Source organism: Diabrotica virgifera, chromosome 7, assembly GCF_917563875.1.
Source record: "Diabrotica virgifera virgifera chromosome 7, PGI_DIABVI_V3a".
Classification (NCBI taxonomy): Eukaryota; Metazoa; Arthropoda; class Insecta; order Coleoptera; family Chrysomelidae; genus Diabrotica; species Diabrotica virgifera.
In genome coordinates, this window is record NC_065449.1 from 6054866 (window position 1) to 6082380 (window position 27515).

The 27515-nt window shown below is 33.8% G+C and overlaps 1 protein-coding gene across 1 annotated transcript in view; it reads left to right on the forward strand.

Moving 5' to 3' along the window:
* The window catches only part of LOC114330834 (uncharacterized), a 29573-nt gene extending 2066 nt beyond the window's left edge, over positions 1-27507 (forward strand). Inside the window, exons 2-8 of the mRNA XM_028280249.2 lie at positions 4763-4933; positions 9982-10155; positions 14143-14313; positions 14551-14825; positions 18929-19035; positions 22129-22292; positions 24101-27507. Of these exons, the coding sequence (XP_028136050.1) occupies positions 4763-4933; positions 9982-10155; positions 14143-14313; positions 14551-14825; positions 18929-19035; positions 22129-22292; positions 24101-24801 (1763 nt within the window). The 3' untranslated portion in view covers positions 24802-27507. The remainder of the gene's footprint in view (positions 1-4762; positions 4934-9981; positions 10156-14142; positions 14314-14550; positions 14826-18928; positions 19036-22128; positions 22293-24100) is intronic.
* The last annotated feature ends 8 nt before the right edge of the window (positions 27508-27515 follow it).

Below are 27515 nucleotides of genomic sequence, written 5' to 3' on the forward strand. Positions count from 1 at the left end.
ACATAACGACCGTTTCATTCTCCTTTTGGGCCCTTCTGTCGAAGTCTTCTTTTCGAATCATTTAGCATTGGCATGTTGCATCTCATCTAAGATGTCTATAGAGCTCCATATGTGGCCCATACTAAAGTAATTCTTCATTACAGTTCAGCAGTTTGATTGTCCCTGGAAATGTGTATTTCATGATCGAAGTAGCATATTTATCAAGGTTCCGAAACTGTTTTCTTTTAGCATGTCTAATTTAAGTATTATGTTTATATAGGAATGATCCACAATTATTGGTGTAATGAAAATTACATTTTTAATTAGCTAATGTTTGACGTTTCGATTTCCACTTCGGAAATCGTTCTCAAAAAAGATTATTCCAAAAATTCTGGGAATATTGTATGATAGACATTTTCCTATTTCCTTATTTCCTCTTAGACCAGGAATGATCTGTTTTTAGGTGGATGTGAGAGGTGGCATTCGGATTTTTGCGGATAAATTTAGGTGATAACTTTGTTAAAAATAATTGACTTATGCTCCTTCTCAAATATGCCCGGAACATTAATAAAAAAATAAAATATTTAAAAATTTCAAAAAATTTCGTTTTTTCTACTTTCTTTGCTTATAACTTTAAAACTATTCATTTTGGAACAAAGTCGTATAGGAATAAAACAAAGATAATTAAAGTTTCTATCAGATACGATTGTCTAAAAATGTCTTAATTTAACACCCATGCTGCAAAATAGCAATAAATATAAAATAATGGGACAAAACAAGCCTGTCCTTATTCAATGTTTTTCCATCACTTAGGTTACACTTGGAACCTTCCTAATTCGCTTAGAAAATTTTTGTAATGTGCTAAAACCGTCCACCAAATTTCATTAAAATTGACTTACTAGATTTTGCGTAATAATTTTGCAATCTAAACTTTTTTTAAAAAATTAAATTTTTTAAAAATCTTGCACAACAAAAACTAGAACATACAAAGATTTGTCAATATTTTTACATATAAAAAAGTACTCCACCTATCTAATGCACTTTACAGAATTGAAATCGGATTATTTAAGCAGCCTCAGCAATGTTTTAAAGTTGTAAACAATTTTTTGGCTTATAAACAAATTAGTGCTGTGTCCAGGAGGGGGTGCTACGGGCTTCTTTATTTAGATGGACTTACCCAAGTTTTTTTATGTATTTTGACCCGTAGAACAGGAATTTTTGGGTAACAGTTGATCCGGATGTCGATAAGATATATTCGATAAGAACAAAATAGTCGATAAGATTGTTATAAACAAAGAACTTGAGGAATTATATAACATCGATTTTTCGCAAAATAAAACATTTTTTTGTATTTCTTGGGCAATTCTAAGCAAAAAAGTTTTTCGTAGGCTGCATAGTTTTCGAGATAAACGTGGTGGAACATTCAAAAAATCAAAAAATTGCAATTTTTGAACGAGAATAACTTTTGATTAAAAAATAAAATAGCAATTCTGCTAACACCATTTGAAAGTTTAAGTCAAATTATACCGGTTTTAATTATTTGCATTGCTAAAAATTAATTTTTTATTATTAAACAAAGCCATTAAACAAACTATTTGTTTATAAGCTAAAAAATTGTTTATAATTTTAAAACATTGCTGAGGTCCCTTAAATAATCCGATTTTAATTCTGTAAAGTGTATTAGATAGGTAGAGCACCTCTTTATATGTAAAAAAATTAGCCAACTTCTAAATGGTCTACTTTTTATTCAGAAAGATTTTTAAAAATTTGAACTTTTTTAAAAACATTTATATTGCAAATTTATTATGCAAAATCTATTAGGTCGATTTTAATGAAATTTGGTAGACCATTTAAGTAAGTTATAAAAATTTTCTAAGCGGATTATTAAGGTTCTAAGTGCCACCAAAATGGTTAAGAAACATTGAAGAACAACAGGTGTATTTTGCTCCCTTATTTTGTATTTGTTGCTATATTGCAGAAAAGGTAATACCTTAACACATTTTTGACCAGTCGTATATTATACAAAATTCCATTATCTTTATTTTATTTCTCTACGACTTTGTTCCAAAACGAACCGTTTTAAAGTTATAAGCAAAGAAAGCAGAAAAAAATCGATGTTTTTCGAAATTTTTAAATATTTTAATTTTTTTATTAATGTTCAGGGCATATTTGAGAAGGAGCATAAGTCAATTATTATTACTGAGGGTGTCACCTAACTTTATCTGCAAAAATCCGAATGCCACCTCTCACATCCAAAAGTACACGTTTTTTTACAAATTAGTCCTGGTCTATCTGTTGATATATCAGGCATCAATTCTGATTCTTGGTTGACTAATCATTTCCCTGAATTTTATAACTTTTTTGTTATTGTAGTTGCTCATCATGGTTTTGTTGACTGTTGTATAATTCTATATAGAAATCTTCTACTACCGTTAGTAATGCATCTCTATTGGTGATGATATTTCCATCTTTATCCTTTAATTTAGTTATTTCTTTTTTGCAATTTGTTATTTTTTTCTTAGACCCTTGAGGCTCTTGCTATCTTTAATCATTTATTGGGTTTGTTCACGTTTATCCTTTCGGTTGTCTATCCTAATAGATTTTCGTATTCTTTTACCTGTCTCTCAAGTTCATCGTGTTCTTTGCTTTTTTTACATTGCACTTTTCTCCTCTCTTCCATTAATGCTTGTGTTTGAGGACTTCCATAGTTTTCACTGTATTCCCTCACTCAACCGTTCTTCCAGTTCTTTCTGTTTGCCAATCCCCTTCGTGTAGATTTCTTCTTTCCATTACTTCGTCCTCTTCATATCTGAAAGAGCTTTGGGGTCTGTCTCTCTTCTTTCTTTCTATCGGAATCCACTCTATTATTCTGTTTATCCAACCCTTTTTGTCTGATCTTCTGATATGTCCGTTCCAGGTTAATCTCTTGTGTTCTATGTAGTCTATTTTATCTCTTCTTGTTATATGCAGCTTCTCCTTAGAAATTCCATCTCTGTTAACCTTATTTTGTTTTTGGATTTCTTATTTATTATCCAATTTTCACACCCGTAAATGTGGATACTTCTTATGGTGTTATATATTCTTCTTTTTGTTTTTATACTGATGTTCTTATCCCACGGTACCGGGTTCAATTTTCGTATGGTCTCTTGTTTTTTCTAGTCTATTTTTTATATATTTTTGCGTGGTTCCTTTGTTTGATATTATGAAACCTAAATACTTGTAACCTTCAGTTCCTTTAATTTGTTTACCTTGGTCTATTTCCAGTTGTTTTATTTCTGTAATGTCCGTTGTTAGGTATTCAGTTTTCTTTAGGTTTATTTTCATTCCATTCTTTGTATATTCCTGTTCCAGTTTTCTCGTCAACAAGCTGAGATCAGCAAAACTTAGGGGTATTCGTTTCTTACCGGTCTACCCATTCCTTCGCATTTTCTTTTCCGTGGTTTCAGGGGTTTTCCAGGAACATTTCCAACATGTTAGGAGATGTGGATCAGCCCTGCAATAGTCCCTTTGTCGTCTTAATAGTAGGGGAGGAAAGTATGTTAAATGTGCAGTCACTCGAGCGTTGTGGGGACCTATTGGGTTGTGAAGATTAGGTCCTAAAACCAAAAAAAGTTAAGTAAAGTTTTCCATTTTAGTGGGAACTTTCCATTTTTTACTTAATTTTCCATGACCAACAATCTTTTTTTTCATTATAGCGCTATCTATCCATAATTCGAAAAAATGTCTCGAATAAAAGTTACTTATTTTTACGTAAGGAATCCAAATCTTCAATAAAAAATGGGGGCTTACATTTAAGATTTTAAAGTAGCCCCCAATCCACCTCCGTAGGGGGTCGTGTTTTTTGCCATTCGATAGATTTTTCAAAAATATTCAATAAATGTATTTTGCAGTTTTTCGATCTGATGTTCATGTCGCGAAATATCGCGGGATTCGTATTTAAAATTTACCCCCCCCCCCACACTACTCACCGTGGGGAGTCGTGTTTGGTATCATTCGATAGATTTTTGAAAAATATTCAGCATGTACTTTTTAATTTTTCTATCTGTCGTTCATTTCGCGATATATTCGCTTTTTTCTTGTGAAACTTTGTGACTCGCCCATTTCCTTACACCCCGCCCAAATCGCCAGATTTTTGAAATATACACTGTTTTGCATGTACATACTTAATTTACTTTATCTTAATCTGACAATTTGGAGTTTTTCTAAGGACAGATTTTTTTTCGCCCCCCCCTCTTAACGAACTTTTCTGTACCAACAGCCAATATATGGTAGAGGTACATTTACAGGGCACCAGGTTTCTCCCCATATGATAATCAGACGCGCTTGAGTAACTGCAAAAATCTCCGCTTGAGCTCCCCTACCATAAATGGACTGCATATTCAATTTCCATTTTGATAGCTACGTTGTTCTTCTTATAGAGTGCTTTTACTACTTTTATTAATATTCGTGGAACTTCGATGTTATAGCCATGCCGATGCCATTGCTTCCCGGAGCTTAGTTCTGGTATCGAGTCATAGGCCTGTTAAAATTCTTCTTCTTCTTTCATGCCCTGTCCGATTATCGAACGTTGGCCATCATATTGGCAATGATAACTTTGTTTACGGCAGCTTAGCTGTGGTCTCTCGATACCACTCTCGGAAATTTCAGAACCAGAAATGTTCTTCTTCGGCCTGGGTCACTTCTTCCGGCGATCTTTCCCTTTATTATGAGATGTATTATGAGGTGCGCTATTAAAATTAAATTAACTTAATTATTTCAAGAACTAATAAACATATAATTTTAGGAAATATGCATAATATATGTCCACCTATAGAAATACAAAATGGGTTAGCTAGAAGAAGAGCTAGGGGAAGAGTAGCCAAATTTTTTTGTGTAAGAGGGTTTTTATTGGCTGGGGAAAAACTCAGTACATGTACTCGTGGTAAATGGGATCCAGAAATTCCAAGATGTGTACGTAAGTAAAATTAAAATCCAACCATTTTAGATTTAGTCTATACAGGGGGCGGCATTATTATAGTGAGAGGAAGTCCAATTTCTCTTTTTTCATAAGAGATATAAAAAAAAATAATTTAGGTATAAGTTGGGGCATAGATAGGACTATAATTTAAAAATATTTTCAAATATACAGGGCCCTTATACCGGGTCTCCACTTAGATTTTCCCCCATTTTAACTGCCTATAACTTCTAAACGGTTCAAGATAGAAATATGCGGTTTTCGCTGAAATGTTTTATTTTAGTAAAAGTTTTGTCTAAATGGATTGAATTTTTTTATATCGCTTTCAAATACGAAATAAAAAATGGCGGATTTTTGAAAAAAACTTTGTTGACTTTTTTTTTAATGGAACACCCAGTATGTTTTTTTGTAAATTGAAAGAAAGGTCATTCACCTATCCAGCGATATAAAGTTTTTCAAAATCGGTTGTCAAATCAGTGAGTAATTAATTTTTAAAATGAGGGGTGCAACGTGGATATCACATACCTGAGCAAAATGATACTATGTTATGTGATTTCCACATTGCATCTCTCATTTTAAAAATTAATTGATCAGTCATTTGGCAACCGATTTTAAAAAATTTTATATCACTGGATAGGTAAATGACCGTTTTTTCAAGACACAAAAAAATATACTGGGTGTTTTAATAAAAAAAGTCAACAACGTTTTTTTTTTCAAAAGTCCGCCATTTTTTATTTAAAAGCGATATAAAAAATAGTCATTTACCTAAAAACTTGCAAAAACAGTCATTTATCTATCCAGCGATATAATTTTTTTTAAAATCGGTTGTCAAATGAATGAGCAATTAATTTTTAAAATGAGAAATGCAATGTGAAAATCACATACAGTCGGAAAAATGAAAGAATACCCATGAACGAACATATAAAACACGCTGTATTTTCCTGTCACCGTGCCACAAAGAAAATTGTCCAGTGCAAGTACATGTAACAATAATTATTACATGTACTTGCGCTGGCCAATTTTTTGTCTGACACGGTGACAGGAAAATACAGCGTGTTTTATATGCTCGTTCATGGGTATTCTTTCATTTTTCCTACTGTAATTTACTTAGTTATGTTATTTAGATACAGTGCGTAAATCGTTCAGCTGGACATAGGGAACATACATTGTATATATTTAGATACACAAATACATACATTGTATTATATTAAGATAATTGTGGCAACTTCGCTCTCTCAATGACAATATAGTTGTTAGAGGCATTAACCTCAAAATTGACAATTCATTTCGGGTGACACAAATAAACGTCAAAACATGACATTGTAGTAGAGCTATTTTTGACCTAATGGGAAAACTGTGTCTGTTTAATTTGGAAATTAATTTTTAAATAAAAGATAGTTTAAAAATTAAAGTAAAATTATTAATTCATCGGTCATAATCTTTGTTTTTGATTTATTTATGGACTACCTTGCATTCAAAATCACTCATTCTATTCGTTCTAACAGTTCTATTCCACCAGGAACTCGTACTCGAACAGAAGTTTCAACTAACACAGGTTAGCGTAGTTGCCACAATGATCTCAATGTATATTCCCTATGTCCAGCAGAACGATTTACGTACTGTACATATGTGATATCCACGCTGCACCTCTCATTTTAAAAATTGATTACTCAGTGATTTGACAACCGATTTTGAAAAACTTTATATCGCTAGATAGGTGAATGACCTTTCTTTCAATTTGCAAAAAAATATACTGGGTGTTCTATTAAAAAAAAGTCAACAAAGTTTTTTTAAAAAATCCGCAATTTTTTATTTCGTATTTGAAAGCGATATAAAAAATTCCATCCATTCAGACAAAACTTTTACTAAAATAAAACATTTCAGTGAAAACCGCATATTTCTATCTTGAGCCGTTTAGAAGTTATAGGCAGTTAAAATGGGGGAACATAAGTGGACACCCGGTATTGACAGGATGATCCAATTTTGTTTTGTTAATGGAACACCCTATATATTTTTACATTTTTGGATTCTCCTCGGTTTTTTTCTTAAAATATAAAGTTTTGTAATGTTATATGAGGTAGTGTGTAGTGTTTAGTAACCTGTTTATTTGTTTTTTATTAAGTAGTTGGTTTCTCCATTGTCCATTGTTTTATCAGTAGATTTGATAAGCTTAAATCTTTGTATCAGCTTTGCTAGACAGGGTTGCCAGGCCAGTTCTTACTCTTTCAGTACTATATCCGTTGCAAGATAATTTGGCTGAAACTCCGACAAAATATGTACTTTTTGTACATATTTTGTCTGAATTCCATCCGAATTATCTTGCAGCGGATAGTAGTTTTGCTTTCAAAAAATCAATAGAAATCAGTAGATTCTTTTTAGGCCCTGTAAATACAGTAAAATCTGTGTTAACGGTTACCTGTCAAAATCGTCCGGTTTCATAATCAACTTAAAGTAAACATTAAGTAAAGTTCACTTTAAAGTTGACATTTACCCATATATGAATTGTGATAAAGGTAGGTACCAACTTCCTTAAAATTTAAAATCCACTTTAACTGATTATGAAACCGAGCGTTACAATCATTTTGAAAATTCTCCAAACCAATTATATGAAGATTTCCTTATTTAGATCTGGTATTTACCAGTTTCATTTCTGTGTCCATCTATTATCATCATCTACGTCCTGAATCTTATTTTCGGTAATGACATTGGGAAATTGTAACAAAATGTCTGAAAATTAATTTAGAAATGGGGTGAATACTATTAAAAAGCAAATTTTATTTTAGTGATAACAAAATATTGAAATATACCAAACATCTAATAAAAAACATTGCCTACTAGAATTTTTTAAATAATATCAAAAATATACCAAAACAGTAGATATCTACTAAATGTGGCAACGCTGTTAAGGAGAATGATGCACTTCATTGCACCGGTCACATGACCTCTGTCACCCAATAAGAGGGTGCGTTCTAAAGTGGTTGGGATAGTCGGTCCAGGCCGTGTTTGGTCGGCGATTGGACTTCTCGGTTGTATCATCCGTCTATGGTTGGTAATAAGGTATATTTTAAGTAATATTGGTAATGTTGTTTAATGCACCATTTTGGTTTTTTTGTGATGTAAAGAAAATAAAAACACAAAATATAAAAAATGCAGGCATTTTCTAATACCTTTAAAAGCACCATCAATACGTTAAATTTATACAAAACATCTTTAACATAAATTCTGGCTTTTATATTAAAATTAGATTTTTTTAATTTACATATTTTTTGTTAAAAAGGTGATAAAAAATGAGCGCGTGTGTTTTTTAAAGGTGGAATATCCATATTTGACGATAATCTGAGATGCGTTTATAAATTTCACATCAGGTAATTTTGTTTAAGTCCTTATTTATGTCTTTATATAAATTTAAATACCTGATATGATGTCAAAATAGTTTGCTTTTTATATAGGTAAAAAAACATAACCAGTCCGACTCTTTGTCGCTTCAGTTGTCTTATGCAACGCTTAAGGTTGCCTAGGCAACGTCAAAACAACTCAAAAATCGTCCACCAAATTAGTGCAGAATTGGGTCGTCTTCTAGGCAATAACAACGTTGTAACAAAACGTTGCCACGCGGTAGACAACGTTGTCGCGTCGACAAATTGCTACTTGGGTATTAATACGTATTTTTTTCGAATTATTTTAAATTGAATATTTTCACGGCCAACCTATAAAATTTCACGTAATTTTTGTTGCAATTAATGTTTGAATAACTCACAAATTAAAGCAGTTTGGTATAGGGAATGTTTTAGTAATAAAAAAGTACCATAAAATATCATTTCATTACAATACTAAAATATAGAGTGTTCTATTTAAGAAAACTAAGAAAAATTTTATACTCATCCCAAATTTCGACCATCCCTGTATACAAAAATTAAATATTTCGCAATATGTATTAATAATGGTTAATAAATAACAGTAAACTATGTAAGTATAAATAGATTTTTTGATGTCAAATCAGTACAATTCTACAGGGTGTGAATGTTGCTACGAAATTATATTTCCTTATATTTTAAGAAATAAAACCTCGAGGAGAATCCAAAAATGTAAAAATATACAGGGTGTTTCATTAAAAAAGCATAAGTTTGTGTCACCCTGTCAATACGGGTGGCCCTGAATATTTGAAAATATTATTAATTTATAGTCCTATCTATATCCCACCTTATGGGGGGGGGGGGGTATAGTTAATTCTGCGTTTTTTTTGCATAAATTTAAAGTGGTGGGGTTAAATGGGTAAAAGGACGATATCTTAAACTCAAACATTTGAAGATTATTCAGTTAAATTTTTATTGAAAAATATTAAAAATGAAGCAGTGGCGTCATTTTAAAGTAGACGATCCAAAAAAGAAGATGATTTGCGGTGTACACTATATCTTCGGACATAATCATTTGAAACATATAAACCAAAAAGATTATTTTAGTTTAAGAGTTTCTTGAGGTAGTGACGTCGAGTTTTTATGATTAAATTGATTTTTAAATTCATGGAATAACTTTAAAGTGAAAAAATCGAAAAAAACAAAATAGTGTGTTTGGTAAAGAGAAAAATAGTAATATAAACAAAAAATTGTTAAAATGAGCAAAAACTCGACGTCACTACCTAGTAAAATAACTAAAAAAAAACAGTGTGCAAAATTTCAGAAAGATCGGTGCATTACTTTTTGAGTTATGATGTACACCGCCTCAAAAAATATGTTTTTCAGAAAACGCGTTTAAAACAATGTAGTTTTGTCAATAATACTAAGAAAATTTTTGTATATATCCATATCTCCGTCAATTTTGCTCGGATTAACTTGAAATTTTAATGGTATACTCTTGAAAATATTTACAATCGAATAAGCCAATAAAAAATCGAAAAAATAATCAAAAATACTATACCCCCCCCTCCTTAAATCGAAATAATTTTTTTTCATATCTCTTACGACAAACGAGTAATTGGACTTCCTCGCTGCCCCTCCCTGTATATTGGTCATTATTGTATATCGAAACACAATATTAATTCTTGGTTTAAGGTCCAACGTGCAAGACTCTATCTCAACAAAACACTAATGGGAACATTTTAATTTATCCAACTCATAGTGGAGCAGTTCAACATTTCTTCTGTAAAGCTGGTAACTATTTAAACGGCCCTAGAGATATTTATTGCAACGGTTCAATATGGAGTAACAATGTACCTACCTGTATAAGTAAGTATATCATTTTTGAATTGTTTTAATAATGTATAGTTGATTAAGTACATAAATAAACTTTTTGGTTAAATAATCCTAATTACAGTTTATTATTTATCTTTGTCTTTTTTTCTCTTTTTGTCTAAATTGTTTATTTCTATCGTTGTAAAGAACCTCAAAACCTGGTTCAACACAATATCTGTGCAGCTTTCATAGAAGCTGGACATACAAGGTTCTTCTTTTAAAGATTGGGTTTTTTCACCGTCTTGTCAGTGAGCCTACTTTATTACAGGAGCGTGACAAAAAAATATATAAAAATTACTATAAATGTTTATAAGCTAATTAAAAAGTCAGCCCCTTTTCAAACGGTTTTTTAATAACAAGTATGAATAACAAGTTGAACCCTCAAAGAATCGATTATGATTTGTAAAATACCCCTCTGTCTGGTTAGGTTAGGCCATTTGTTTAAATAATCGCGCTCCGGGATAAACAAATTGAATAACTTAACAAAATATTTGTTTTTTTTTATTATAGGATATTTACTACATGCAATCAATACATAAAAAATTATAAGCATGTTTGTTGTTTGTTCAAAGGAGTGTATGTATAAATTTGGATTTGTTATCCAGCGATAAAAAAGGCTCCACTAGTCTCTTAAATTATTGAACTGTGCTATGCCCTGTACGGGTAAGTACTTCACTTCACTGCTGCTTAGAACCTATATGGTAGCTCCAATGGTTTGTGCCTCTTCAGTCTCCGAGTCTGCTCACTATTATCTAGCAGGTTCAGTGCAAAATTATTTGGGTGGTTTTCTAATTTTACCAAATAGCGGCTGCTGTATTCACTTACTATCTTCTTAACTGTGGCTACTTGGAGATCGTCTCGGATTTCTCTGTTTGGTATAAACCAAGGTGCATTTGTTATGGTCCGTAGTACCTTCGACTGGAAGCGTTCCAATATCTCTAGGTTTGAGTTTGCAGCCGTACCTCATAGTTGTACACCATATGTCCGTCCATATTGGTTTTAAGGCTACTTTATACACCAATAATTTGTTTTTTAAACTAAGTTTTGACTGTCTTCCCAATAGCCAGTAGTATTTGCTAAGTTTCAAGCCAAGTTGCCTTCTTTTGTTGAAAATGTGCTTTCTCCAGGTCAGTCCTTTGTCTAAGTGCATCCCTAAATACTTGGCGCTGTCAGATTGAGGCAGATCTTGTCCATTTAGTGTAACAGGTGGTACTGTACCTCTGCATTTGGTAAATGTAACCTGCACTGATTTTACTTCGTTGACTTTAATTCTCCAGTTTCTTGTCCAGTCCTGAATTTTCACTAGATGTTGTTGGAGAATTCTTGCGGCTATGACTGGGTCTTTGTGTTTAACCATTATCGTTTTATCGTCTGCAAAGGAAGCTGTGATTGTTTGGTTGCTTACTGGAAGATCAGCTGTGTACATAAGATAGAGAAGTGGACCAAGAACACTGCCCTGTGGTACACCTGCCTTTATCAATGTGATTTCTGATGTTGTCTGTCCGTACCTTACAGTAAAATATCTTTCTTTTAGGTAGGATTCCATAATAATGTACAGTGTGTGGGGGAGTGATTTTTTTAATTTAAACAGTAGTCCATCATGCCAAACCTTATCAAAGGCTTGACTCACATCTAAGAAAGCAGTCGTGCAGTAACTTTTTTGCTCAAATGCTTCATTTATTTCGTCCACTACTCTGTGTATCTGTTCAATTGTGCTATGATCCTTTCTGAATCCGAATTGGTGTTCAGGAATTAGGTGGTTTTCTTCTATTATGGGAGTCAGTCGGGTTATGAGTAGCTTTTCTAGGAGTTTACCAAGAGCTGGCAGCAGGCTGATTGGTCTATATGAAGTTACTTCATTTATTGGTTTTCCAGGTTTCGGAATAAGTATAAGCTCGGCAACTTTCCACTGGGCAGGGAAGTGTCCTAATCGTAGCACTGCGTTGAATATTGTTGTTGATAGCACGATCCCTTTTCTTGGAAGCTCTTTAATTAGACGGCCTTTGATCAGATCAAACCCTGGAGCCTTATCTGGATTTAAGTTTCATCTGATTGTCTCATGTACCTCTTTGACTTTAAAGAGTTTTGGAATTTGGGACATTTGATGTGGAGCTCCAAGAGTTTCTTTGATTTTAGCTTCTATTTCAGGAGTATTTTGCATGTTCGGTCTCTTTTACGAATTGGTGGAATTTGCTCATTTTGTCTTTTTAAGTTCCTAACCGCTTTCCATAACGAATAGTCTGTATCTTTTGTACTTGTCAGATTTTCTAAGTATTCGTTAAATGATGCATTCTTTATATTGTTTATAAGCTCTTTCAATACTCTAAAAGCTTTGTCATAATTTCTCCTGTTTGTCGGGTGTTTATTACGCTGCCAAATCCTTCGGAGTTTTCTTTTTTCAGCTATTTTATTTTTTATTATTACTGGGCAGTGTTGATTTTTTTTGTGATTTGATATTCTTGGTGTTGCATTTTTCGCAGCAGTGTGGATGATGTTTGTTAAGTGATTTACTGCAGCTTAAATTTCTGTTTTTGTTTTTAATGATATTTTTAAGTAAATTTCTGCGTTAATTTGGTTTTTATATTGTTCCCAATTGGTATTCTTGTTGAACAGCATTACAGGAAGTTCTTTTTCTATAATTGGGGCACTAACTTGTGCTATTATTGGTGTGTGATCAGAATAGAGGTCTAGATTTGATTCTAAATTTAGGTAACCGGCTCCTACCTATGCCTTTAACTATAAAGAAATCAAGTAGGTCTGGTATTTTAGCTGGATCCTTAGGCCAGTACGCTGGAGTGTATGTGGATAGGCAACTCAACTGCAGTTCTTGGATGATGTTATATAGTATTCTACCTCTACCTGGCGCTGTTAGTCTTGAGCCCCATGCTATGTTTTTCGCATTGTAATCACCTCCTGCTAGGAACCTGTGACCTAAAGACAAGAAGTATTCTTCCATCTCTTGTTTATTTGGTGGGTAATTTGGTGGGAAGTATGCCGCTGATACTGTTAATGGACCTGGCCATTCTTCAATTACGATACTGGTTGCTTGCAGAAAGTTTTTTCTGAACTTAGGTAACTCATAGTGTTTAATTTGGTGTCTAATGAGCACTGCCGTTCCAAAATATTTAGTGGATCTAACTGAAATTTAGCACTTTTTAATAACTCATTCATCATCATCATTGGCTCTACATCCCATGGTGTCTCTTGGCCTGTTCTAGAATCTGATTCCATTCCTTCCTATCCTTAGCCTGGTTTTACAATTTCGTACTCTTAACACTCATAATCATTCATCTTCCACCTGGTCCTTAAATCGTGCTCTGGGCTGGGACTGCATCTTCTCCTCACTCCATACGGCCTTTGGTTATAAATGTGTTTTGACGGCTCCATCTCGTTCATTCTCTATATGTGGCCCAGCCACTGCAGCTTGTTTATTTTGATAGACCTATCAATACTAATATAGGGTCACTATAAAGATGGTAAAGTTCAAAATTATAGCGTCTACGCCCTAATTCATTCTCCTACACGCCTTTATAAATTTATCTCAGGATTTTCAGTTCAAAACAGCCTAAAGGGTCTTTATCGCTTTTTGCCATCATCAATAACTCATTAATTGTCATAATTTCAAGTACCTATGTAGTTATATTATCTACACGTCATTATTTAAAAAACAAAGTTATCAAGATTTAGAAATTAGGCACTGTAAAATAAGGGTTTTTTGCAATTATCTCAATGCAATTTCTTTGCAATTTTTCACTTTTTATGATTGTTATAAAACAGAGCCAAATTAGCCTTCAAGGATTTGGCATCAGCTATCCTTCATATACCTTTTAGAACCTTAAAAAACCTATATAAGTTTTTTTTAGCAGCTTTTTTTATTACTGGCCTAAATTGCATTGGTAAAATTACGATACTTAATAAAATCGTTGAAAAAGCATTATGTACCTACTTTACAGCTTTTTTAAACGAATTCTTGAATTTCAGCTAATAATCAAAAGCCACCACTAAGTTGTAATTTTGAGGATTTGGATATTTGTGGTTGGACTCATGATCCAAACCATGATTTTGATTGGAAAAGAGAAAATTATAACACACCCAGTGGATCAATTGGGACCGGACCAAGTTTTGATCATACCAAAGGAAGGGGCCAAGATGGTAAGTATTTTGTAAATATTCTTCTTTTTGAAAAAATACTTGATTATATAGTATGATCTAACTAGTAGTAGGATTAAAACATTTTAGTAAAAATAATACGACAAGAAATAGAGGTGTGGTTTAAATGGTTGTTTTACAACGACAAAATAAAAAAATAAAACTTGCCCTAAGTTTCTTACGAATAAATTAGCACTTCGGATATTGTGTAGGCAAAAGGATCTAATTTTTATATTTTAGGTTACTACATGTATATTGAGTCATCATCAAAGTCTGAAAATGACAGTGCCAGATTGATTTCCCCAGTATATGATGTTCGTAGTGATGATCTTTGCTTTAAATTTTATTACCACATGTTTGGAGCTACAATAGGAACTCTTCGGGTATATTTAAAAACAATAAATGAAAGTTGGAAATTAAATCCGGAATCAGCTTTCTTTTCAAAGAGTAAAAATCAAGGAGACAAGTGGTATCGAAGTCTGACTCACCTTGGGAGTGTTACCGAACAATTTCAAGTAAGTTTTAAAAATAAAAAACCTGTCTATAGGTCCTAGCTACACAATATCTAGGCACATTACGGGATCACCATGTTTATCACAGTTTTTGTAAGTCTGTAAATACATACATAAAAAGAGAATGTATCGACGAGTCGCGTAGCGCCTGGTCTTCTCCAGTGGTATTGGTAACCAAGAAAGATGACTTCACAAGGTGCTGTGTCGACTACAGAAGAATGAACAACCTTACCAAGAAAGACGGCTACCCTACTACTACTATCGGTTTACAGCGTTCTCTGGGGCTTACTGACTCCTAACCGCCATTCTTCTCTATTTGACCATACACCTGGAGGGATTTCTCTTTCCTCTAGTTATTTTTCAATTCCCTCCCTCCAGCTTCTTCTCGGTCTTCCTCTTTTCCTTCTCCCTTGTGGTGTCCACGCCAAAATCTGTTTAGTGATCCTGGGCCTCGATTTTTGACCCTTCGCTTCGTTATCGAACATATTCGCTTCGTATATGTTTAGTATACGAGGCGAATACGTTCGATAACGAAGCGAAGTGCCAAAAATCGAGGTCCTGTCATCTGGCATTCTCTGTATATGACCGTACCAGATTAGTTGTTTTGTTTTTATGTCATCAATTATTGTATGTGTGACTCCCATCATTTCTCGTATTCTCTCATTTGATATCCGATCTCTTCTTGCTTTGCCTGCTGCTCTTCCCCAGAAGTCCATTTATGTTACTAGTAACATTTTCTTTTTTTTTTTTGTTTCAGTGGTTAAACTTCACTGCCATATGTGATTACACTTTTAAGTATGGTATTGGAGATGAGCTGTTTGTTCTCTTTAAATATTGTTTGGTCCCACAGAATTCCGTTCATCATGGACATGGCTTTTCTACCCTGTATGTTTCCGTCTTTTATAGCAGCATCGAGTGTTCCATCTTGAGTTATCTTCATGCCCAGGTACTTGTATTTATCACAGTGTTTAATTTCTACCCCATCGTCTAGTGCTAGTGTAATGGACTGCTTTGTCCCTTCAATACACATGGCTTCAGTTTTCTTAATGTTGACTTCGAGACGCCATTTGTTATATTCTTGTAACTTCTGCGCCATGTAAAGGCAGCTTCCTACTGTTTATAATTGACGATACCCTTAGAGCTTTGGCTGTTTCGAACTGTTTTTTGTCGAAATGTCGGATTGTGTAATGCGTCTGCCACGTTTGAACGATTAATAAAACTAGTACTTAGAAGACTTGCATTTAAAACCTATCTGGCATACCTCGACATATTGGTCACCAGAAGGTATTTCGAAGAACACTGTGCCTATTTGGAAAAAGTTTTCACTAGGCTTACGAACTCTCATCTACAAGTAAATGCTAAAAGTGAGAGCTCTTCCTTGGATATGTACTTTCGGAGTACATAACAGAGATTTTGAACGTATTGAACGCTCGACTTCGTTTTAAAGTCCCCAAAAGAAGACCCCAGAGAAAAGTCATGTTTCTAAGTCCATCAAAAATCAATGACTTCCAACAAAACCTAGAAGATGCTCTTTCTTTAGACCAAGTAGATAGTGACCCTGAGAGAACTTGGATCTATCTCAAAGATAAGGTAATCGAGGCTGCAAAAGACTGTGAGGCAGCGGTTTCCACTGGCCGTAAGCCATGGTTATCCGATAACACGTGGACTGTGATTCAACGCAGCAAAGAACATAAAACTAGATACGGAACAAACGATGAATACAGAGCGTTATCGAGAGAAATCAGAAAACAGTGCCGCAAAGATAAAGCTGATTACATCTCTAAAATATGCAGAGAGATAGAGGAACATGGCTGTCGAAATGAACCGAGGGACTTATTCCAGAAGATCAAACTCCTTACCAGAGAACTTAAACCTCAAACGTGGTCTGTAATAGATAAGGAAAGTAATTTAAAGACCGATACTGATGAAATATTGGAAAAATGGCGAAACTACTGTGGCGAGCTATATAAAAATAACGAGGTATCAGCAGAAAATCAGTGGCCTTCTGACTACCCTAGAGAACCTACTATCTTACTTGCTGAAGTCAAAGATGCAATTAAATCACTAAAGAGAAATAAATCCCCAGGCATTGATTCAATACCATGTGAAATACTACAGTTACTAGGTGACAAAGGATTACATATCATCCATTCTATCTGTGTCACTGTTTGGAATTCAGGAAAATGGCCATCTGATTGGTGTACCTCAATTTATATCCCACTACACAAAAAAGGAACTACTACCAGATGTGAAAACTACCGCAACCTGTCACTAATAACACATGCTAGTAAAATCTTGTTGCATATCATCAAAAACAGATTAAAAACCTATCTACACTACCAAATACCTCAGGAACAAGCGGGGTTTATAAAGGGTAAAGGTACAAGGGAACAAATCCTGAACCTGAGACAACTCATTGAAAAGTCTAGAGAATTTCAAGTACCTATGATTATATGCTTCGTTGACTACCAAAAGGCATTTGATTGTGTAAGCTGGATAAATCTGTGGTCAATGTTAATAGAAATGGGCGCACCAATGCACCTGGTGACACTTATTAAAAATCTGTACCAGTCTAATATAGCGACAGTACGGCTAGATCAGAAGTTCTCAAACCAATTCAAGACCGAGAGAGGTGTTAGACAAGGATGCGTGTTGTCACCTGACTTATTTAATATTTATGATGAACATGTCATGAGGATGTTTTTAGAAGGATGGGCCGGTGGAGTAACAGTAGCTGGTAGGAAAACCTCCAATTTAAGATTTGCTGATGACACTTATAGCAGCAAATGAGCAAAAAATGTTTGATTTCTGCGAAGAGTTGAGTACGAAAGCAATAGAGTTGGTCTGAAAATCAATAAAGCTAAGACAAAAATAATGGTGGTCGACAGATTTGACACTATTCAACTGACTAACATATTACAGGAATACCAGATAGTAAACACCTTTGTCTATCTCGGGTCTAGTATAACTAACGATGGTAACTGTGAAGCAGAAGTTCGGAGACGTATTGGTATGGCAAAAAATGCGATGAGTCGCCTAACTAAAGTTTGGAAAGACAGATCTATCTCTCAAAATATCAAGATGAGACTGGTGAATGCTCTTGTATTCTCAATATTTCTATACGGAGCAGAGACTTGGACTCTTCGCGCATGCGAGCGCCAAAAAATTGATGCCTTTGAGATGTGGTGCTGGAGAAGAATGCTGCGCATACCTTGGACAGCTCATAGGCCAGGCGTTTCCATTCTAAACTAACTCAATATTAAAAAAAGTCTGTCCACAATATGCCTGCAACGAATTCTGTAATTCTTTGGTCACGTGGTTCGCAGAGGTGACGACAGTTTGGAGAGATTAATTGTTTCTGGAAACGTTCCGGGGAGACGATCAAGAGGACGATCACCAACTAGATGGTCTGACCAAATAAAGCATTCAGCTGGAAACTCATTCTGCGAAGCTCTTATAGAGCAGCTGAAGATAGAGACCAATGGAGAAACATTGTTAGGAATATTCAAAGAAATCACGATCCTCAGTAATGGGGAAACGACAGGAGAGAGAGAGAACAGAGATTTTGTAAAGATGGCCAAACCTCTCCATAACCTGATTGAGAGGAAGCTGGCATTTGACTGGACAGGAGACTACCAGCTTGTCTTCAGTATACTCAAGAATAAATTGAAAATGGCTGCAGCGTATCCTAATGAACAGGGTCTTTTCGAGTACAAGAATGTCTGGAATATATCATAGAATATTTTAGCAAAGCTCTGGGAAACGCAGAAAGAGACCACTTGTCAAAAGGAAGGAGTAGGTAATCAAAGCAATATAACACTACTATTCGTTCCTCGAAGGCAGAAGATTCTTGAAAAGAATCGACTTTCTGACCAGAAAGCAATGCCTCCTCAATTTCAAGACACTTGAAGGCCAGATAGCTCGATGGCTGGAGAAACTACAAACCTATGATTTTCCCATTCACCACTGAGTCGGAATGTCCACTGTCCACGACCTTTCGAGAAGAGCAACTTTTGTTTTCTTAAGCATTTCTTAAACAGCATTTTTCGTCCAAATAAATATAAAACATCCTATTTTGTTCATAGATTTTCTTATATTGTTTTCAGATAATCATTGAGGGTGTCAGAGGTAATGGGTATGTAAGTGATATAGCTATAGATGATGTAGAAATTATTCCAAATTGTGAAAATGAAGAAGAATCTACGACAAGCATGTGAGTGAAATTATTGAGTAGATGTTTATAACAAAACTAATGTAACTTTAAGACGTCTCTAATTGAAAATTATTTTTGATTATACAGGGTCAGTTATAACAACAGAATGAGCCAAAGTTGTGTTTTTTAATGGAGCACCCTGTATATTAAACCATTTTTGAATAATTTTTTTAAACATATGAAGAGTTTGTATAAGGTGTTATAGCTCTAAAGTTTACTATTTTATTTGGGAATTCACAGTGGCATCTTACGCAATTTACTATTTTAAATAAAATAGTAAATTGCTTAAGGCTATGGGTACATAATTCGCAAATATTTTACGTGTATCCCTACTTTTTCTGTCTTTACACGGCAAATTACGTGTAGTAAAATTCACACTGGTGTGGATATGTAAACATTACTAGAATGCCATTCTACTTGAAAATGTCATAATTTTACTAGAATGCCATTCTACTTGAAAATGTCATAATTAATTTAAAGAGATGGCTTTTGAATGTTCTTGGATAACTGTTATTTTTATAATTGCAAATTATTAATTCAGTTAATAAATGTGATAATTTTTTCACTAACTTTGTTTTCAGTGATTGTAATAATTTATTTGTACAACAAAAACTAATAATCAATCGAGAAAAGAGGAAAAGTGTTAAAGTGATTTTTTAATAATATGTTGTTATTTTGGAACGCTTACAATTTTGAACATCTCTAACAACAAAATACTTGGATCACAGGATATATCTGATGTATTCTCTGCTTGGATCTTCCACAAATAATACACAATAAATAACTTTTTATTAAGTTCACGTCTTAAATCAATTATTTATCAAATACACTATATATATCAATAATATTTAATCAATTTCTCAAAATATTCCCGATGCAATTTCAAATATTTAAAATTGTCACTGATTGTCAGTGTCTGACTGACAATATATGCTGACAATATTATATTCGGTTGAGTGCGTTGTAAGACAAAGACAGATTTGGAAAATATTACCACGGCATTGTGTTCATTTTTTTCAAATCCTGAAAAAACCAATAAATATTTTTGAAAAATTTAAACGCAGAATGAAAGACTAAATTATTACCGACGGCCGAAAGTCCCTTAGAATAAATAAAAAGTTTATTTTGAATGAGATATTTGAAATTAAAAATCACACTAAATTTTCTCTTAGTTTTTTCACCCCTTTAACTTATTAAAATATACATTATAGAAGTTCTCAGGGACTTTCTGCCCTCGCTAATAACGTAATCTTTCATTCTGCGTTTAAATTTTTCAAAAATACTTATTAGTTTTCTCAGGATTCGAAAAAAATGAATCCCCATTTGAATAGCATTGCAGCCGAAAATACGTACCGATCCTCTTAAGAGCAAATAGTAGCGATCAACAGGTAGCAACACAATATAAATTCGGGAGATAGTATCATAAACTTTGGCAACAGTGGTAATCTTTGACATTATCTAAGATTAATATTTTGACAATATCATAGTCGCGCTAAATGGAAATAATAGAAAACGTTTTATTATTAATAAATAGATATTTATAAAAATAAACCAAAATGGGTGAAAATTTTATGTTAAGATAGGTATTTAGAAAGGTATTTGCATGAAATATCTAATAACAAAACAATAATAAATAATCATTTTTTGTTGTGAAGCGAAACAAATTTAGATTTTCGCATAATTTTGGCACGGTTTTTAATGGACTTTTTCTTGGAAGGTTTCACTTTATTTTTCGTTTGATTTACTTTTTCCATTTTGTTAAACTATTGATAATATTTTTAGAATAAAAAATCCTCCTAAAACTTTATATACTTGCATTAGAATTCGAAATATTTTTACGTAAAATATACTTACCTACCAAATTATAACTAAAACTCACAATTAACAACAATATATTCTTTCAAAGAGGACAACAACGTATACAACAACAACAAATATATAATAAATTAACTATAAATAAACACTACTTTCCTATAAAACAACAAAAACGAATTCTTAAATTAACACACTACTGCACTGAACAGATATCGGTAAAGATGACAGAACAGATTAGAGAAAATCTGACGCAGGTTTGTCAAAATGACAGTGATAATTTCTCTATGTTGCCTAATTAGTTATTTAGTTATAATATATGTTCGATTTCTTGTTAGAAATAAAAAATTTTAGTATGTAGTTCCAAGATTACACAATATCTAGGCATGGGATAAAAAAGTTTATTTGAAGAAAGTTTGTTGCTAGCTTTCGAATGCTACTGTAGCCTCTTAAGATCCCACGAGGAAATAACAATAACTCTAAAGTTAATAATTTTCGAAATATTTACACTTTTATTGAGAAAAATGGTAATATTTAAAGGGCTGTAGATTAGGTTTCCAAGATAATAAAAATTTGAATTATATGTCAAGGTTTTCTTGTATAGTGCAATTTTTACAATATAATATACAGTGTTACCATTCGCCGTGACAATGTGTTAGTAAAGGAATTATTCCATAATGGCCCTGCCACAAGGAGACTAGATAGATCCTGGCCTCAGGACCTATTTTAAAACTTAAACATAAATAGAATAAGATCAGACATCATTGGAAGTCTCTTCTTCATGCCCAAAAACATGGAACAAATTTACTTAATACTCTTTTAATGATGTAGATTGTAAATAAACATAATTACATAAAAAAATATACAGTGTGATCACTATTTTAAAATACAAAATTTTCTCATTTTTTATTGCAACACCCTGTATATTAGTACATATTGTGTTTTATAGAATATATTAAAACTTTTTGGTGCTTCTATAGTATGCGTTCTAGCCCAAGAATGCGGTCTACCTGTGCATATCTATTATAGTGGGCAGTTTACCGATCGTAATTTGAAAATTACTGAAGGATTTGCGGAATATAATCCAATGTAAGTAAACCCTTGGAGAAAAAAAATATTTATTCACAAGTAATAAACATGTGAAGGAAAATAAATGTGCAATGACAGAGGATTCTAACAATTTACAAAAAAATAGACACCAGCGGATGTGTGTATTTAGACCGTATACTATAGTGGCACCACTATTTTGGTATAAGTATTACTATTATTACACTTTTTCAGGTATAGTAGTACTGATAATGAAATGTTTCCAATAATAGATACGTGTGAAGATCGCTGTGGACAAAAAGAAAATATAACAGAATTGTATCATTTGACGTGCGACTGTGATGATGATTGCTTTATTAGTAACAGATGTTGTCCTGATTTTTATGACACGTGTATAGGTAGGTTCCATGTTGAACTATAGGTATTGAAGATATACTGCAGCCTTGCCTTTGTCCCTTATTTACTCTAAAATTCTCGGAAAACTACTGTATCATAAGCTGTCATCAAGTCAACAAATAATAGATGAGTTGATCTATCCCTAGCTATTCTTTTTCATTTAGTTTGGTTAAAGTGTAGATGTTCCAGCTCAAGTGGTTCATATTCGTTTTCGACTAGGGTTTTCATAACTTTTCCGTACAATCTATACTAAATTTACAATCAAGATGCAGTAGAAATAAACAAATTAAGATACGTTAAATGCTACTTTTGGTTGCACTCCCGAATCATAATTTACAATGTATAAACTTTGGAAATCATTATTTTGTATTTACAATATATACATATACATTGTAAATTATGATTCGGGAGTTCAAATAATATACCAGTCGGACATTAAATACTTTAATGTCCGACTGGTATATTATTTGACAAATAATGACATGATTTCGAAGTCAGTTAAGTATGACATAATGCCCTAGGGCAGAGGTCGGCAACGCGGCGCCCTTCAATAAATTTTAGTGCGCCCTTAAACTATTGTTAATTTAGACAATAAATTCAAAACGTATATGTTTTATACGTTTATATTTATATATTTGTTAGGTCAAAAAATAGTTGGCGCCCGCCATGAATTTTTAATTTAGTATTTCACTCTTTACATTAAAAACGTTGCTGACCTCTGCCCTAGGGCATTATTTTTCAAAATATTTTATTAGGGTAGTAAATTTAAATAACCAGTTAAATACTGTCAAGTTGACAAAAAAAACCTAAGTAAAACTACGGTTACCACAATTACATTACGACTGTTGCTGGTAAATGTACCTATTGGAAAACTAATTAATTCAAAATTCATTCAATTTTTTTGCATATAAAGAATAATTTAGTCGGACATTAAACGTTAAAGACACCACGGGTATTATAGATAATAACCCTTTCGGTCAACGTATATCCCTCGGGCAAAAGGCCCTCGGTATATACACCATTGACCTCAAGCGGTATTATCCTTATAATACCCTTGCTACCTTAATAACTATAATGTTGATGGATTGTAGATGTGTTGTATTTATATCAACCCTCTTAGATTTTGTATGAATCTCCAAGCCTCCGAAGACTGACTTTCACCTAGATATGATTCCATTTCCTTATTTTCGTTTCCATATTTGATTTTTATATCTAATAACCATTCTTTTAAAAATCCTTTGTTGATTTCGGTATTAGTTTTTGTCGTCTACTTCTTGAGAAGTGAGCCATTTTTGCGATACGCCCGTTGCTACATCTATTTCTGTTGTTCGATTTCATCCCTCCATAATATGTTCTTATTTGTTCGTCGGTAGTTTCGTTCTTCTTTTCCTAAAGCTACGTATGCAGCTCCTTTGGTGATTCAGTAATTTGAGCTCTCTCTCTCTCTCTCTCTCTCTCTCTCTCTCTCTCTCTCTCTCTCTCTCTCTCCCTCTCTCTCTCTCTTTCTCTCTCTCTCTCTCTCTCTCTCTCTCTCCCCTCTCTCTCCCCCCCATGGCGCTACAGTCCAAGTCAGACCCTGGCCTCCCCCAGTAAGGATATGCCTCTATAGTTATTGTAGCTGAGTTTGTCTCTCTTCTTGTGAATTGGGCATACAATTGCTCTTTTCTAGTCTCCTGGAATTTCTTCTGTGTTCTCCCTGTATACTCGGGTGTCTTGTATTTTCATTTCTGATATCTGCCTAACTATAATATAATCAATAACTTATTGATGCATAATATAACATATTTATTTTAGATAATACTGATTTCAGATACGACTTGGGATACGACTCCTCCTATAGATAAATCTGAAACAGAGGGTTCTTTAACTACAGCCAAAGAGGCAACCACGGCGAATCATTTAACAAAAAGTGTGTATACAACTCAAACAAGACGTCCAGTTACTACAGTAGCTCCAAGAACTACTACCAGATTTATGCATGTAATACGTTTTAACACACCACCTGTAACTCCTCGAATATTCAGAAGAACAACCACTACCACACTAGTTCCTCCACTTCCTCCTTCTACAACTCGTTCTAATAGAACTACAGTTACAACTCCTACTTCTTCAGTCACAGAACATAAAGACGACGTACTTGAAGTACCGAGACCTACAAATATCGACGAATTACTCTATGACGCTATAAGTGGCTCTAAAGAATTTTGGTCAGATGAAGTAGAAAATGCCATAGATGCTCCAAGCACGAGAAATTTCAGTGAAAGCAACAAGCTTTTCAGTCAGGTCAGACAAGCAGAGACGAGTTCGCATTTAGTAATCGTATCATTAAGTGTTTGTGCTGCTGTAGTGTTAATTTCTGTTGTAAGTTTCGTAGTTATAAGGAGATATATATATTCTAGAAATGTTCTGCAATCTTCAAATGGTGAAAGTCAAAGTGACGTGCGATATTTGACAAATTCTGATGTTCTTGATCTTTCCTTAGCTAATGTTTATGATGAATTATTAAACTAACTTATTTATTTATTTACGTATATTATACAATTTTTAAAATTTGTTAACTTGTTTCAAAATAAAAATAATATCTAGGTACATGTTGAAGTTGTGCTGTTGAGATTTTAAAGCATTTAAAGAAAAGAAATCCATATCGAAATAGGTCATAGTATCAGAAAATTATTCATCTAGTATTATTCTTCTTGTAGTGCCATCTCCGGGACGGAGATCATCATCATTACGTAGCGCTACAACCCTGGGTGGGTCTTGACCAATGAACTGTCAACACTGATGGAATGGCCCCGTCCCATTCCAACAGTGAAGCGAGATAGGCGCCAACATACAAGAGAGAGGTTCTAGCACTTCTAGAGAGACATGAGAGAGACAGAGAATTTGTCAGGTAAAATTTGCTACAACTACAACGTACCTGACTAGCACTGTCCGATTATCTTCCCTCCTTTATCTGATTATCTTCTATCTCATCCTGACGCCATTAACTTCGTTTTATGGCGATTCCATCAGTGTTGACAGTTCGTTGGTCTTGACTGACTGTACAACTTTTTTCCAATTTGTTCTGTCTTCCATCAATCATGGGTCAAATGGGTCAAAATGGTAATTTTCCGGAGACTTACTTCGATGTTATCTCTCCTTCGCATTCTGGGACGTCCGAGTGGTCTTTTGCCTGTAGTAATCTCCTCCCATACCAGTTTTACAATTCTCTCGTTATGAAGTCTGTGCACGTGGCCTGTCCATCTTAGTCGGTGTGATTTAATTTCTTGGATAATATCAGCATCATTGAAGGGTGCTTTTAATTCGATGTTGGTTCTGATCCCATAGTAGTTTGTGGTGATATCGTGGTGAGGTCTAAAAATGTTTCTAAGTATTTTTCGTTCAAAACGTCTGTGCTTTTCTTCGTTTGCTTTGGTCATGGTCCACGTTTCGCATCCATATGTTGATATAGGTCTGACTATGGATTTATAGATTTTGATCTTTGAACTTCTTGTTAGATCTTGTAAGAATAGACAGCGATTTGCCGATTGGATTCTGTCTTTTATTTCTTCAGTAACATCGTTGTCAGCTGTGTTACGGCCCCCAGATATTTAAAAAGTTGTACTCTTTTGAAATTGAAGGTGTTGACCGTCTTATTTTATCCTATCCTGTCTCTTCGTCTCTTTCTATTTATACACATATATTTCGTCTTCTCTTCATTAATCTTCAGCCCTACTTCACTTGTTGCTCCTTCCATCTTGTTGAAAATGTCTTTTATGGATAGAATGGAGTCTCCAACGAGATCAATGTCATCTGCATATGCTAGTAATGGCTTGGGACCTTGAATTTATAACAATTCTGTTTTTATTTCGGCCGACCTCATGGCTTTCTCTAATACAAGGTTAAAAAGTACTATGGTGATAACGCATCATTCTGTTTGAGTCCACTGTTAATTTCAAAGCTGTCAGAAGTTTATTATTTACACGTACTTTAGATATTCCATCCTCCATACCTTGTAATATTATGTAATGTGGTTAAATAAATTAATTCATTCATACAGACTTTGGTCATCCGAATGAGTTTCTTTGGTATTGAGAACTCCGCCATGGCATTCCATACTTGGCTTCTTTCTACGCTATCATATGCCTGTCGAAAGTCTATTAAGAGATTGTGTATGGGTCTGTTATACTCCCATCCCTTTTCTAGAAGCTGTCTCAGCGTGAATAGTTGATCTATTTTTGACCTGTTTGTCCTCAAACCGGCTTGATATTCTCTTAGGAAATTTTCAGCATAAGGGGTTAGTCTACTAAGACTGATGCTTGAGAGGATTTTATATGCCGTGTTTACGAGTGAAATCCCGCTATAATTCAAGCATTTTGTTTTGTCCCCATTTTTGTGGATGGGCACTATGATGTTTTCCTTCCATCTATCCTTTCTTTTAACCATATATGCGTTATTAACTGGTGGATCTCGCGATGTATAGTGCGTCTCCCTCATATTTCAAAAATTCTGCTGGTATCTCGTCCGTACCCGGTGCTTTGTGATTTTTCAGCTTATTTAAGGCCTTTTGGGTTTCTTCAAAACAGGGATTGTAATGGGCATGTCCTCTGTGATATAGATCTCTTCTTTGTGCTGTTGTTCCTGTATGATGTTAAGAAGGTCTCTGAAATAATACCCTTTCCATTTTTCAGTTAGCTCTTTACCGTTGATTATCATATGGCATTGATTGTCTCTCAGTCTAGTGATAGCAACGGAGGGCACTTAAAAAAGGAATTGGCGACAATATACATCCCTGTCTCACCCCACATCTAAATTAAATTTCCCCTGAAAGCTGTTCGTTAACACTTACTTTTGTTCGCTGCTTATAGTATAAATTTAAATGTTTTTACTCTTCATAAAAAAAACAAGATTCATCTGTCACAAATGTAAAAAATTTATGTGTCTGGAACACTGGACACGTATTTGTACCTACCTAATGTATGGAAAATATTGAGTTACTTCAACAAGAAAAATTCGGTTTCACCAAATGATTTTCATAGTTCTGTTATATCTACTTTCTAGGCCAGGTTATTAGAAATATTTGGATAATTTTATATTAATATTTTAATTCAAGCACGGAGTTTTACCTTAAGTTTTTTTAGAGTTAAGGCTTTCAGAAAAAAAAATTTTTAGTTTTACTTTCTTTTTTTTTTAATTTTAGGAAAATTGTTACTGAATTTTATTAAAAAATGCTTAAAATATTGTTT